The sequence below is a fragment of the Aptenodytes patagonicus genome, chromosome W (genome assembly GCF_965638725.1).
Source record: "Aptenodytes patagonicus chromosome W, bAptPat1.pri.cur, whole genome shotgun sequence".
Classification (NCBI taxonomy): domain Eukaryota; kingdom Metazoa; phylum Chordata; class Aves; order Sphenisciformes; family Spheniscidae; genus Aptenodytes; species Aptenodytes patagonicus.
In genome coordinates this window covers 33,570,259-33,584,963 of record NC_134981.1, presented here as the reverse complement: position 1 = coordinate 33,584,963, position 14,705 = coordinate 33,570,259, and the positions used below count along the sequence as shown (strand labels likewise).

The following is a 14,705-nucleotide window of genomic DNA, read 5'->3' as shown; positions in this document are numbered from 1 at the left end:
ACTTTTGACTCTCCTATTTGCCATCCTGGTGGTTCCTGTGCTTCCTGTACTGGGGACTCCCAGATAGAATGTATTATTAGTACACATTTTTAAAGTTCCCATTTTAAGGTTAATCTTCATGGGGATGTTTTTAAAACTGAGCAACTAAATTATTTCCAGAAGGGAGTGAGAAGCATCAGAAAACTGCAGATGACCTCAAGCACTTTGCAGACATTTATCTCTGGGAATTGCAAAATGCTTAACTGAAGGATAAAATGCTTCAAGTAAGAATGAGACATCCACTGTTTAGTATTCTACATGGAATTGTCCTTGTCTAGCTGAAATTAATTCCTTCCACTGCCCCAAAAGATTCTCATTCTGCTAGCTTTTATGGAAATGTCACTTTTTTCATGTTTTCCTTAAGTTTCTTCATCATTTTGACCTATACAGCACTTTAAGGCTGTATATACTATATGAAATCTTAGCACATATTGGCAAAGTAACTCTAAAATCTAAATTAAATTCTTACCTCGTGAAAAGAATTTGTGAACATTTCTATCAAATGCTGTGGAGGTGCAAGATGAGTATCTTCCGGGTTAATCTTAAAAACAGTCTCCAGACACTGAATTGCAACTTACAAGAAAAAAAAAAAAAAAAAAAAAAAGAAAAAAAAAAGTCACCAGTTTCTTTAGAAGTGTAATTTCATTAATTTATTTATAAAGCTGTGATTCACTTCCTTATTCAGCTAGTAAAAGCAGCTCTTTGGAACACATCATAAAATAAAGAGAGGCTACCTGATCCCCACAGAATTGACTGCCTATACAGATTCTATACATAGTTCAGCCATTATTCTTAAACCAATTTAAAACTTCTATTTCAATTCTTTCAATCATTTGATGTCTTTTTTCTTTCTTTTTTTTTTTTTACATAAAAATATGAGTATATAACAAAAGCACCACAATTCATAATACAACTATGCATGTGTCACACACCTCACCCCAAAACACCACAACCAAACTGCCATATATTTCTGTGGCATAATACTTGGAAGAAAATGGCTCATCTTTATTATAAAGAATAAATGCAAGATACTCATATATCTTTTTTGGAACGAAATATATTCATTTGAAGACACTGTTTATTAATAAAATGCTTCATTAATCACAAGCCTTTATCCTATAAGAAAATACATCTGCAGTATCCTTTCACATGTTCTGTTGTGTAAGGATTAAGTGGCCCTCCCAATCCTGCAATGATGCAAGTACACTCACAACAAGCAATTCTGAAAAAAGTAGAACCAAATACCAAAACGAAGTTTTAAATGTGCTCACATATTTTTAGACAAAAGAAGATAAATGGCAATTACTATATACAATCCTCTATATACATATATTTTGTTAATTATAATATCTCAAATTATATTAACATGTTCCCTTTCGAGAATCTAGTAGAATGTTTTTATTAAGGTATAACATCTAAATGTTTTAGACTGAAAACTGAGGAAGAACAAAGAAGAATCTTTGTAAAGCCTAGTTTAAACAGAAAAATTAGGTTTATGTTATATTTTATTTTATAGATATGACTTTTTTAACCCGAGCTAGAGATAACCAGGAGTAGCTGAATTCAAATTAAGTACCAGTAAAAACTGAGTCTTAGAATTTAAATTGAATTTCAGTCCAATGTTAACATAATAAATATAATCTGAATTCTTATTTGCATTCTAACGAACCTGAACACCGACCCAAAATTAGAAAAGTAAAATTACTTAAAGGTAACAACGGTAAGGCCAGTTTGAGGAGCGTATTTTCTACATCACAGCTGGGAGAAAGGAGGAAAAAGTAAACTTGTAAAATAAATAGTAAAAATTGGAAAAGGTAATCTTCTTTTTAAAACTCTGATAACATAAAAAAGAAATTATTCGGAAAAAGTCAAGTATGACACAAATTTTATGTTGATAACATGTAACACTAATTGAATACACGGCTAAATATGCAACCTGATCTAGTTGAAGATGTCCCTGCCCATGGCAGAGGGGTTGGACTAGATGACCTTTAGAGGTCGCTTCCAACCCAAACTATTCTATGATTCTATAAATATGCATACAACTTGCTCCTATAATCTAAAAATGCTAAAAATGTATCAATTTGTTCTAAATTACTCAGTAAGAATGCTGAAGGATTTGGGTTCAACTCCTTTGTCTCCTGCTATGTTGTCGTGGTTTAACCTCAGTCAGCAACCAAGCACCACGCAGCCGGTTTTCATTAATCACCACACCCTTTTTTTCAATATACACACACACACACACACAGAGATATCATTCCCTTAGTCTATGGGCCATCCCTCTAAAACGTTCGGTGAGTTCATTTAGTCCATGACTTCGGGCTCCATCTGTCATAATAATCTTCCAGGGCAGGAAAAATGGAGATGGTATGTGGTGTTGGACTGTTTCATGTTGAAGTCAGTTCTGGTACCATCATCACTGTGCTTTGCTTGGTTTCACTGAAGTTATTATTCATTAGTCTGGGTGATTCTTATTGTAATAACATTAGTGTGGCATATAATATTATTAGTATGATTAGTATATCTGTGCATTATTAGTATAACTATTATAACTATAATTAGTACTTAACATCACATAATTCAGATCATTGGCTATTCTCACCCAAAATCAAATCCCCTTGAGGTACACATCGGACTTCCCCATCCTTCCGCATTATCCACCAAGTGCACACAGGTCCTTGAGCAAAAGCAATCCCACGGATGGGTTTGCCTTTGCCCGAGGCAGGAATAACCCAAACTGTCTTCCCCAGCATAGTTCTTATGTGCACTACAGGGACTTTATTCCCATCTACAGTACGTAAAAGTTCTGACTGGGCAGGGCCAGCTCCATTGGCAGATCCCCTCGTGTTGACTAACCAGGTGGCCTTTGCTAAATGGGTATCCCAGTGTTTGAATGTCCTGCCACCCACTGCTCTCAGTGTAGTCTTTAACAGTCCATTGTATCGTTCAATTTTCCCAGAGGCTGGTGCATGACAGGGGATGTGATATACCCACTCAAAGCCGTGCTCCTTGGCCCAGGTGTCTATGAGGTTGTTTCGGAAATGAGTCCCATTGTCTGACTCAATTCTTTCTGGGGTGCCATGTTGCCATAGGACTTGCTTTTCAAGGCCCAGAACAGTGTTCCGGGCAGTGGCATGGGGCACAGGATATGTTTCCAGCCATCCGGTGGTTGCCTCCACCATTGTAAGCACGTGGCGCTTGCCTTGGCGGGTTTGTGGGAGTGTGATATAATCGATCTGCCAGGCCTCCCCATATTGATATTTCAGCCATCGGCCTCCATATCAGAGGGGCTTTAACCACTTGGCTTGCTTGATTGCAGCGCATGTTTCACATTCATGGATAACCTGCGCAATAGTGTCCATGGTCAAGTCCACCCCTCGATCACGAGCCCATCTGTATGTTGCATCTCTTCCTTGGTGACCTGAGGTGTCATGGGCCCACCGAGCTAGAAATAACTCACCCTTCTGTAGCCAGTCCAGATCCACCTGAGCCACTTCAATCTTAGCAGCCTGATCCACCTGCTGGTTGTTTTGATGTTCTTCAGTGGCCCGACTCTTGGGTACGTGAGCATCTACGTGACGGACTTTTACAACCAGGTTCTCCACCCGGGCAGCAATATCTTGCCACAGTGCGGCAGCCCAGATGGGTTTGCCTCTGCGCTGCCAGTTGCTCTGCTTCCATTGCTGCAACCACCCCCACAGGGCATTTGCCACCATCCATGAGTCAGTAGAGAGATAGAGCACTGGCCACTTTTCTCGATCAGCAATGTCTAAAGCCAGCTGGATGGCCTTTACTTCTGCAAATTGGCTCGATTCACCTTGTCCTTCAGCAGTTTCTACAACTTGTCGCATAGGACTCCATACAGCAGCTTTCCACCTCCGATGCTTTCCCACAAGACGACAGGACCCATCAGTGAACAGGGCATATTGCTTCTCATTTTCTGGTAGTTCATTATACATTGGGACCTCCTCAGCACGTGTCACCTCCTCCTCTGGCCATATTCCAAAATCTTTGCCCTCTGGCCAATCCATGATCACTTCCAGGATTCCTGGGCGACTGGGGTTTCCTATTCAAGCCCGTTGTGTGATCAGTGTGACCCACTTCCTCCACGTAGCATCAGTTGCATGATGTGGACAGGGGACCCTCCCTTTGAACATCCAGCCCAGCACCGGCAGTCGGGGTGCCAGGAGGAGCTGTGCTTCAGTACCAACCACTTCCGAAGCAGCTCGAACCCCTTCATAGGCTGCTAATATCTCTTTTTCAGTTGGAGTATAGCGGGCCTCGGATCCTCTGTGTCCCCGACTCCAAAACCCTAGGGGTCGACCTCGAGTCTCCCCTGGTGCTTTCTGCCAGAGGCTCCAGGTAGGGCCATTCTCCCCGGCTGCGGTGTAGAGCACATTTTTGACATCTTGTCCTGCCCGGACTGGCCCCAGGGCTACTGCGTGAACTATCTCCCGTTTAATTTGTTCAAAAGCTTGTCGTTGCTCAGGGCCCCATTATGAAATCGTTCTTCTTCTGGGTCACTTGATATAGAGGGGGCTTACAATCAGACTGTAATTTGGAATATGCATTCTCCAAAAACCCACGACGCCTAAGAAAGCTTGTGTTTCCTTTTTGCTAGTTGGTGGAGACATGGCTGTTATTTTGTTGATCACATCCATTGGGATCTGACGACGTCCATCTTGCCATTTTATTCCTAAAAACTGGATCTCCTGTGCAGGTCCCTTGACCTTACTTTGTTTTATGGCAAAACCAGCCTTCAGCAGGATTTGGACTATTTCCTTCCCTTTTTCAAAAACTTCTCCTGCTGTGTTGCCCCACACGATGATGTCATCAATGTATTGCAGGTGTTCTGGAGCCTCACCCTGTTCCAGTGCAGTCTGGATCAGTCCATGGCAAATGGTGGGGCTGTGTTTCCACCCCTAAGGCAGTCGGTTCCAGGTGTACTGAACACCCCTCCAAGTGAAAGCAAACTGTGGCCTGCACTCCGCTGCCAAAGGGATTGAGAAAAACGCATTGGCAATATCAATTCTGGCATACCACTTGGCTGCCTTTGACTCCAGTTCGTATTGAAGTTCTAGCATGTCCGGCACGGCAGCACTCAGCGGTGGCGTGACTTCATTTAGGCCACGATAGCCTACTGTTAGTCTCCACTCTCCATTAGACTTCCGCACTGGCCATATGGGACTGTTAAAGGGTGAGCGAGTCTTGCTGATCACTCCTTGGCTCTCCAGTCGATGAATCAGCTCATGGATGGGAATCAAGGAGTCTCGGTTGGTGCGATATTGCCGCCGGTGCACTGTGGTGGTAGCGATTGGCACCTGTTGGTCTTCGACCTTCAGCAACCCCACAACAGAGGGGTTCTTCGAGATACCGGGCAGGGTGGACAGCTGTTTAATTTCTTCCATCTCCAAGGCAGCTATACCAAAAGCCCACCGGTACCCTTTTGGGTCCTTGAAATACCCTCTCCTGAGGTAGTCTATGCCAAGGATGCACGGAGCCTCTGGGCCAGTCACAATGGGGGGCTTCTGCCACTCATTCCCAGTTACTTACTTTGGCCTCCAATATAGTTAGCTGTTGGGATCCCCCTGTCACCCCAGAAATACAGATGGGTTCTGCCCCTATGTAGCTTGATGGCATTAGGGTACACTGTGCACCGGTGTCTACTAGAGCCTTATACTCCTGTGGGTCTGATGCGCCAGGCCACCGAATCCACACAGTCCAGTCAACCCGGTTGTCCCTTTCCTCCCCCTGGCTGGAGGCAGGGCCCCTCTAGTCCTCATCACAGTACTCGTTTCTCACTTCTCGTACATATGAGTCAGAAGTTTCTGGAGTAAGATCAGACCTTCTACTCTCTCTGGGGAACTGCCTGCTGGAAACTGGAGCAATTTTCCTGGAAGAACGCCCTTTTGTGATTGTTTTCCCTTGAAATTCATGTACCAGTGCCCCTAGGGCTGCTGCGGTAGGTTTTCCATCCCACTTCCTCATGTCCTCTCCGTGGTCACGCAGGTAAAACCATAGGGTGCCCCGTGGTGCGTACCCTTTATATTCTCTCTCTTGAGCAAAAGAACGCTGACTCCTAATAGCCGAGATACTGGTCCGTACAGGTGGGGAGTAGGACCTATCCTCTCTGAGTTGCTGGTTCTCCCGGGACAGTTTCTCCACAGCCGAGATGAGGGAGGAAGAGAGACTTTCCTCATATTGCCGGAGTTGACTAGCCAATTCATCCACTGTTTGTTCCTCTCCATCTTTCCAGGTCATCACTGCCAATGAATTGGCATATGACGATGGTGCGCTCCTTATAAACTTCCGCCACATGGGTCATGTGCACTTGACTGCATCTGGATCTTTGGATAGTTGTTCATTGCTCAGGTCACCATAAATCACCTCCAGCACAGCTAATTCTCTCAGAAACTGGATACCCTTCTCCATGGTGGTCCACTTGCTTGGGCGACATATGACATCTTCCTTAAAGGGATATCTTTCCTTCACGCTTGACAAGAGTCGCCTCCAAAGGCTGAGGACTCGTGTCCCTTTTCCAATTGCTTTGTCAATGCCCCCTTCCCTGGAAAGGGATCCCAGCTGCTTGGCTTCCCTACCCTCTAATTCTAGGCTACTGGCCCCATTATCCGAGCATCGGAGCAGCCAGGTGACAATATGCTCGCCTGGACGACGGCTGAAATCTTTTCGTATATCTCGCAGCTCACTCAGGGATAGAGATTGGGTGGTTACTGCCTCATTTATGAGTTCTTCCTCTTTCTCCTCCCCGATCAGCGGCCATCTCTTCTCCTCCTGTTCTCGTAATGGCCCTTCTCTAGGGTCGTCTGTCTCGTACACTTCTTCCTCCAGCCCCCTTTTAGAAGAAGCTTCTTCCTCCCTTACTAAACGAGCCGACTTCCACTTCCAAGATTTCTTCTTGTGTACAGGGGCGACTGATACCGGCACAGGCTGGTTCTTTGGTTCAGCCACAGGGCCTGTCGCCGGGGTCTGAGTGGCCACAGGGCGTGTCATTTTACTGTCAGAGCCAGAGACCTTCGCTTCCCTTTGAGGGTACTGAATGGTGTTGAACAGGGCTCGGTAGGCACGGGCCAGGCCCCAGCACGTTGCAATGATCTGCATCTCTCTGGAGTTGCCAGGGTGACAGTATACTTTGTCCAAATATTCTAGTAACTTTTCAGGATTCTGCACTTGCTCAGGGGTGAAGTTCCAAAACACTGGGGGTGCCCATTGGCCTAGGTACTTGCCCATCTTGTCCCACACACCCTGCCACTCATAACTATCCAGCCTTGGGGCAGATCTCTGGATGATATTCTTCAATTGCTTACCAACTTTAGACAAAATCGAAACAATATTCCCAAGAAGTATTAATGGAAGTATCTTAACTGCCCAAGGATGTTCAAAATACTGAAATGTTACTGTAATGAAGGAGGAAACATCATAGAAGAAGGTAGTGACCCTGCCATTCTGTATTTCCTCCGTAAAAAAACTCTCAGAAAAGTTACTGCAATTGCTAGTTGTCTCCACGAAATGGTCTCCGTGGTACAGTAACGGCTTCATTGCGATGTTTACATACCACACTAAGGTCAAGGTCAATGTTCTAAAAACAGACCTCACAAGCAGAGCATCACTGCTCACTGCAGACCACAGCAAACTGCAAAACCCAACACCAATCTAACATGTACAGCAGGAAAAAGAACGCGATGCAGATTATACAAATCAATATCGAGAACAGAGAAACCAACATTGTGACCCACAACTATTAACAGATATAAGTTCCTTAATACACTCCGGTTAATCTGTTATTATCTCGAACCCTTCGTTGCCCCACGTTGGGCGCCAAAAAGGACTGTCGTGGTCTAACCTCAGTCAGCAACTGGGCACCACGCAGCCGCTCGCTCACTCCCCCCGCCCCCGGTGGGATGGGGGAGAGAATTGGAAGAGCACAAGTGAGAAAAACTCGTGGGTTGAGATAAAAACAGTTTAATAATTGAAATAAAATTATGATGATAATAATAATATGATAATAATAATAATAATAATACACAAAGCAAGTGATGCACAATGCAATTGCTCACCACCCGCCGACCGATGCCCAGCCAGTCCCCGAGCAGCGGCCCCCCCGGCCAGCTTTCCCCAGTTTATGTACTGAGCATGACGTCACATGGTATGGAATGTCCCTTTGGCCAGTTTGGCTGTGGCCCCTCCCAGCTTCTTGTGCACCTGCAGCCTTCTCAGTCGATAGAGCATGGGAAACTAAAAAGTCCTTGGCTAGTGTAAGCATTACCTAGCAACAACTAAAACATCGGTGTGTTATCAACTTTGTTCTCATCCTAAATCCAAAACACAACATTGTACCAGCTACTAGGAAGGAAATTAACTGTCCCTGCCGAAACCAGGATATATGTAGAAAGACTTATTTATAGTCAAGTGAGTACTGATTATGCTGAATTCTGAATTATATATTATTAGTACTTCTTACCAGGCTTATAATAAAATCAATGGAATTACCTATCTTGTTTTTCCTTATATGACTTAATAGAAAGCCACTGCCTATAGTATACTTACCAATTTTTCCCTCAAACTTATTTTCACCTGAAGGCATTCCCTTTCCTGAATGCCTCACCTCATTCTTAGTTTTGCATAAATATAAAATAGAACCCCCTCCTTTATCTTTCTCAAGGCATTAAGTCTGTGACACCAACTCTCTATCATACAGGAGAGTTTTACAAAGTGCAGTAGTGCAAATTACACTTAAATAAAATAATCCTGAGTATAGTATTATTACCAGTAAGCATTTCTATTAAATAATCAGTTGTTACAGTGAACTCCCACATTTCTCCTTTAACTGAAAAACTGAATTTATAATCCTTATCATCTATCACAGGCATAACAAAATTAGGAGCTCTTATGGGATGAATCCATAGGTTAGAATAATAACCACTGCTTAACATGCAAGCCAACAATAGAAACATAGCCAAAGCTGAAGCTTTTCCAAATCAGAGGATGTATTAAGTTGTGACAAGATCAGTAACTACCCTGTTTTAACATGAAATAAAAACCTGGCCCGAGTAAAGTCAAAGGGGCGAAGATTTGTTTTTGTCTGAAAAGTGTCTCGAGACCCGACTGCCAGCATCTCATTACCAAAGTGAGGCACTATCAACTGCCACAAGCTCAAAGTCATCAGTAAGTTGGGAAAGACTTGCTGCACTACATGAGCTATTAATCTAAGATTTTTCCTGTGTGTGATTTCAGAGGCCAAAGCTATCTGTTCTCCCTATTACCTCCATCATCACACACGCTTTCCGAGGCCTAGGCAGTTGCTGAAGCTTGTACTGACCACCTTGCAAACCAGTACAGATACCTACCTCCCTGCTGAACAGCCGGGGCTCACACAGACACCTACTACCTGGCAACAAGAGCACCTGGGCTATGCTGGAGCCCAGCTCAGCATCCCCAGCGCCACACAGCTCAAGGATCTTTTGCACAAGCTGCAAGCAACATCAAGGCATCACAGAACACATGCAGGCTGTTGATCACTGAATAATGAATATTAATTGGGCTGCTGAGGGCCCTTTAATACTTGATATCATCTTGCTTCATCTTATGCATAACCTTCCCCCATCTCAAGTATTACATGCATACCTCACCTTAAGGGGTGCATCCCACAGTTTTGGAAACACTGCCTTAGAGAAATTCATTGTGGTATACTGATCTCAGAAGTCAGAAAAAAAGAAAAAAAAAAAAAAAAAAGAATCACAGCCTTGTGCACGTTGTAGGGAGTTTCTGCTTTAATCCCACAGAAATAGGTGTTATAGACAAGAAAAAAACCTAGAAACTGTAAACAGGAAAGGGAAATAACTGCCATTTAAACATACTATCTAAAATATAACTTGAAAGAAGTGAAGTTGCTAGTTCATACAATAGGTTTGAGCATTAACCACCAGAGATCTATATCACTGCTCTAGATCCTAGATTGTTGGGAATATATTTCTCCAGTCTACCTTCCAATTACTCTGTTTTCTCAAATTAAGACATTTTTATTCATCAAGTAAGTACAAAATTCCTAGAGGAAATTTACACTATCATTGACATAATTTTATAATTCAAACATGCAGAATGCAGGTTATCAATATAAATGGAGTTTGAATACATGCTAGACTTCTATTTTGATAAAGTCTAAATTTTATTTGTAATGTTCTAGCTTTTTGTTGTTTTCTGGGGAATGGAAACTATTTAAATTACTTCTTGGCACATACATTTAATCATACAGTGGGTTTTTTTTAATCTTTTCATAGACACCAAGAAGGTACATAAGGTACCAATGAAAAACATCAGTCAAATTCTTTAATCCCTTATGTCTCCACCTAACATTAACCACTTCAATGGATGGGACTTGGGCTATTGCTATTCCACATGCACTAAAGATATTTTGCACAACTAAAATGAGTCAATTATTCAGAATGCCCGCCTCTGATCCTCTAACACATAGCATATGGTACCATACTTTTGGCAAGGTACAGCTCTAAAATTAGGATTTCATACCTGTATTAAAATGGTATTTTTTACATCAGCATTTAAGCACAACTGAAGTTTTATAATATTTTTTGTTCAGAAAATAGAATCTTAAAATTGTTCATACCTTCATATAGACATTGGCTAAGGCTGCTCTAAGACATGTAATCAGGTAAACCTTCATAGTCACAACCCAATGTTTATCAGTTTCATTATAAAAACAAAAGGAATATCTTAATTTCTCATTATATGGATTTCCAAAAACATTGCTTTCTTTTATGAGCTAAACACCATCATAACCTGATACAGGTTAAATTCATAGATGACTACCACTTTTCAAATCTACAAAATGCTCCAGATTCTGATGTAAAACTAAATCTTTTGGTTTTTATTCTTTTGGAAATATCCTTTGAATATCATGGTACAAATATTTCTTTCTTGCTTACATTAGTGAACAACTGCACTGTAGAATCAATAGACACTGGAAGGAAGAACATTCCAGCTTTATCTTTTTAAGTTTATGCCTCTGAGAAGCAGGACTTGCTTTGCACCTGTAGAAAGTCCACTCCCCACACCTCAGATTTCAGGTAACTCAATGATCAACTGCCTGGATGTTGTTTATTGCACTGCTGGTCCTAGACTTCCCCCTCTTACCTCCAAATTCCTCCTCTGGTTGAATCATACAACCAAAGACTGTTTGAAACAGTGCACAGGTCTTTTAAGCAGATTCTATGAAAAGCTCATTGCAGAATTAAGACTCTTTGTTCTTCTCTTGCTTAATTCCACATTGTGATACCACCTCCCATGAAGTCTCCAGGAATTTGGGAAAAGGAACGAGAGCAATATGAAGGAGAAAGATAGATACTATGAAGTTACAAAGACTTAATGAATGTCTGTCAACAGAGTAATACACACAGAAGCCCATCTTTCTGTAGCTATGTCTTCTGTTAATAGAAACTACACCATACTGAAAATATTCACTACCACGTGCTCTTTGGAATCACTATTCAAGTGAAAAAGCAATGCAAATAATTTATTTTCCATGTTCTTAGGATCTCTTAGCTTTCCCTCATAAATTACACGGAATTCTTGCATGTATGAAACATGAGTTCTTCCCATATACCAAAACCAATATATGGTAATTGTTTTACTTCCTCCATGGCCAGCACAGCTACCATCACACACAAAATGCAGAAAGAAACCAAACATAGAAGCAAAGTGAAAAAGAATCAGCTAGCAAAAAGTTATGGGACACATACACAAATCATCCCATAAGTCTGCATTATGGCACTGCCTAACTTGATGTAACTCAAAGTACCTGTTGCTCAAAATTAAGGTAGTACAAATTTCATAACTTTAGAACATTTTTTAAATGAGAGATGTTTTAAAATTAATAATCTCAGAAATATTAAGATCGTGATCTTATTCACAGATACGTGGTGGCAGTTTCAGTTAGGTCACTCCAGTTACTTTCTATGATAATATACATCAAGCAATTTAACATATGTATGTATAATACCTACCCATGCATTAGCACCTTTATCACTTACCTTCCAAACTTTCTTGTTCATCTGGAGTGAAAGTATGCATCTGACGCTGCTCTCTCAAGAAATGGATGACTGCATAAACCAAGCGTTTGACTGATGACATTTTGAAATTGATGAGTTTCTCCTATGTCTTAAAAAGGATAGGATTTCTTATTTCAAAAAAAATGAAGAAAAGCTTTAGAATATGACAGGACACATGCTTTGGGCCCATCCGTGAATTCCTTGAGTATTCCATCCTCCCACTGACCTCAGTAAGAAGTACACACAATACACAAAAACTTATCCTTCACCAGAAAGCCTAAAGCAGCGATGCCTTGAAACAAGTCGTTAAATTGTATGGATTATAGAGAACTCCCGTAATCATTTAATTTAACTATCAGCAAAAGAGCAGATATTTCCCGAGATTCACTCCTGTGGGAGAGTTCATCGAGGATAATTTAGCAACTTTTTTTCCTGAAGGACATAGTTTGGATTTTATTTCTAAGACACATGCACTTTGAAGCAGGAACACATGCTTAAGAAATGATTGTTTAAAAAGCTGCATTGATAAATATAATGACATAATGAAACATGCTTTAATAAAAGCTATTCTATTTTCTGATATTGTGCTGCTGAATGGTTTATATTCACTTTGGACAAAAAACTGGAACGCTGTGACCTCAGTGCACGCTTGTGATTAGTGACACTACTGGCTCAGTCTGATTTGCATTCAGCATCAGCTAGGAGTTACATAACTTCGAGGAAAATTTTAGTTCCAATTTTCTGAGTTATTTTTCCTTAAACCGTTTCGATTTAAAAGGGCATAACCTTATCCAGTCGTCGGGGAAGCAGGTTAAAAAAAGAGCATAAAATGAATGACAAGACCAGGGCCAACCCTCGCTAAGTTATTTTCCCTCTACAACCCCCGAGCAAACCGATGTGCAGCCAAACCCACGCCGAGCAACCACCACCGCGGGGAGGCTACCGGAGGTGCACAGCGGCAGTGCCCGCCATATTTGGGCTTCCCGCACAGAAGGGTCGAGGAAGCGGCCGCCACCATGCCCCACTCCTCGCCGAGAGGCCCCACCAGACGGGCAGCACGGGGCCCCGCTAGCTCGGGCGGGTCCCCACGGGCAAAGCCGGGGGCCACGATCCGCCCGCCATCCCCCCCCCCGCGTCCACCTCCCGGTCCCGCGGCAGGCCCGGGCGCGGGGCCGCTCGGCACCGCAGGGACAGCGGCCGCGCCGCCCAGCCCCTCCTGCCGCCTCGGGCCCAGCGAGCGCCCGGACGGGGCCCGATCTGCCCCGTCATCCCCGAGCTCCGGGGACGAGGGGCTCCGGGGAGAAGGCGTGCAACCTCCCCACCCCCGCAGAGCGGGGCTCCCTACGGAGACAGGGCATCACCCTTACCGTGCGAGACGCAGCTAACCCTGCAACAAAAACCGTCCCAGTCAGCGCCGCCGCTAGGTGGGAGAGAAAAGGGGCGTGAGAGAAAAGGGGCGTGAGGGCGAGCGCGCGCGCCCCCGCGGCGGGAGAAAGAAAGCGGGGGGGGGAAGGGCATGTGCGGTGGCTGCGCGTGCTCGCGGCGGGCACGCGCTCGCTCGGTAGCAGCGGGAAGGGCGTGAGGAGGCGGATGCGCAAGTCGGCGGGCTATGCCCGCGGCAGCTGGAGTGAAGCTACCCCTTCCTTCTCCGACCCCGTCTCCATTCGCGTCGTCCTTCTTATGCTGGCTCTGTGCGCAGGCGTGGCTCGCGGGTAGGCGCGGAGGGGAGGGGGGCGCCTTATGGCTAGCCGCGGCAGGTGGTCTCTGGTGCGGGAGCTGCCTGTCTGGAAGCTGTGAGAGCCCTGAGCCGCCCGTGGCTGACAGGGAGATCTTCATCCCTTAGGGAGATGGGCCTGGGCTGTGGCCGGGCGTCCTGACGCGGTGGTGGGGTCTGGCTGACCCCCGTGCGGCCGGGCTGAGGAGGGAGCTGCTAAGCAGCTCTGAGGAGAGAAATGCCCGCTCGCCTGCGGGGTGAGGTGAGATGGGGCGGGCCGGGAGGTGGGCTGCAGGTGTGCGGCGCGTGCTCCGAGGGGCCAGGCAAACAATAGGGCAGGAAATTTTACATCCTGCGGGGTTTATTTCCTTAGGTCTTGGTGTGTTTCCCGCAGTCCGCCTTCCCTGAAATAACCACCATTATGTACAGCTTCCAGGTGGACAGTGCGGGTGAGGTGAGGTCTCTCCCTTACAATTCTTGCACCGAGTATCGGATGTACCGCAGGAGAAACGGGCAGGAAAGCAATAGAGTGAGGTCTAAGGCTATAGCAGCGGGGCTTTTCAGCAAGGTATGTGTGAAGCAAGACGGGGCAATGTGTTCTTAATAGCTTTATAAAAAGGCGTGTCGCTATTTAACATTATGTGAGAGATGAGATGAGTACAAATATATTATCAGTTTTAAAACAAGGTGGTAATTGTTTTATCTGAAATGAATACTAGGTCTAAATGGACCCAGAAAACCAGTGTGGAAGAAGGCTTGTAGGCAGTACTAGATGAACTAGACAAATGAGAACCTGAAATTAGCATCACTGGAGAAATTGAGAGGACAGAAGAACATAAGCAAAGGACCAGATTTAATAGAGAATATGGAAA

General features: G+C 44.1%; 1 protein-coding gene across 2 annotated transcripts in view; it reads right to left on the bottom strand.

Annotated features, from left to right (window-relative positions):
• Window positions 1-13,582, bottom strand: part of LOC143171993 (small glutamine-rich tetratricopeptide repeat-containing protein beta-like) — a 54,993-nt gene extending 41,411 nt beyond the window's left edge. The window contains exons 1-3 of one of the 2 annotated variants that reach the window (XM_076361199.1): window positions 13,487-13,582; window positions 12,102-12,228; window positions 509-612 (exon numbers count right to left, since the gene is read on the bottom strand). In XM_076361199.1, the coding sequence (XP_076217314.1) occupies window positions 509-612; window positions 12,102-12,201 (204 nt within the window). In that variant the 5' untranslated portion in view covers window positions 12,202-12,228; window positions 13,487-13,582. Of the gene's footprint in view, window positions 1-508; window positions 613-12,101; window positions 12,229-13,486 lie in introns of those variants that run through there. The other variant, XM_076361200.1, reaches the window with a different exon arrangement.
• Window positions 13,583-14,705: the final 1,123 nt, after the last annotated feature.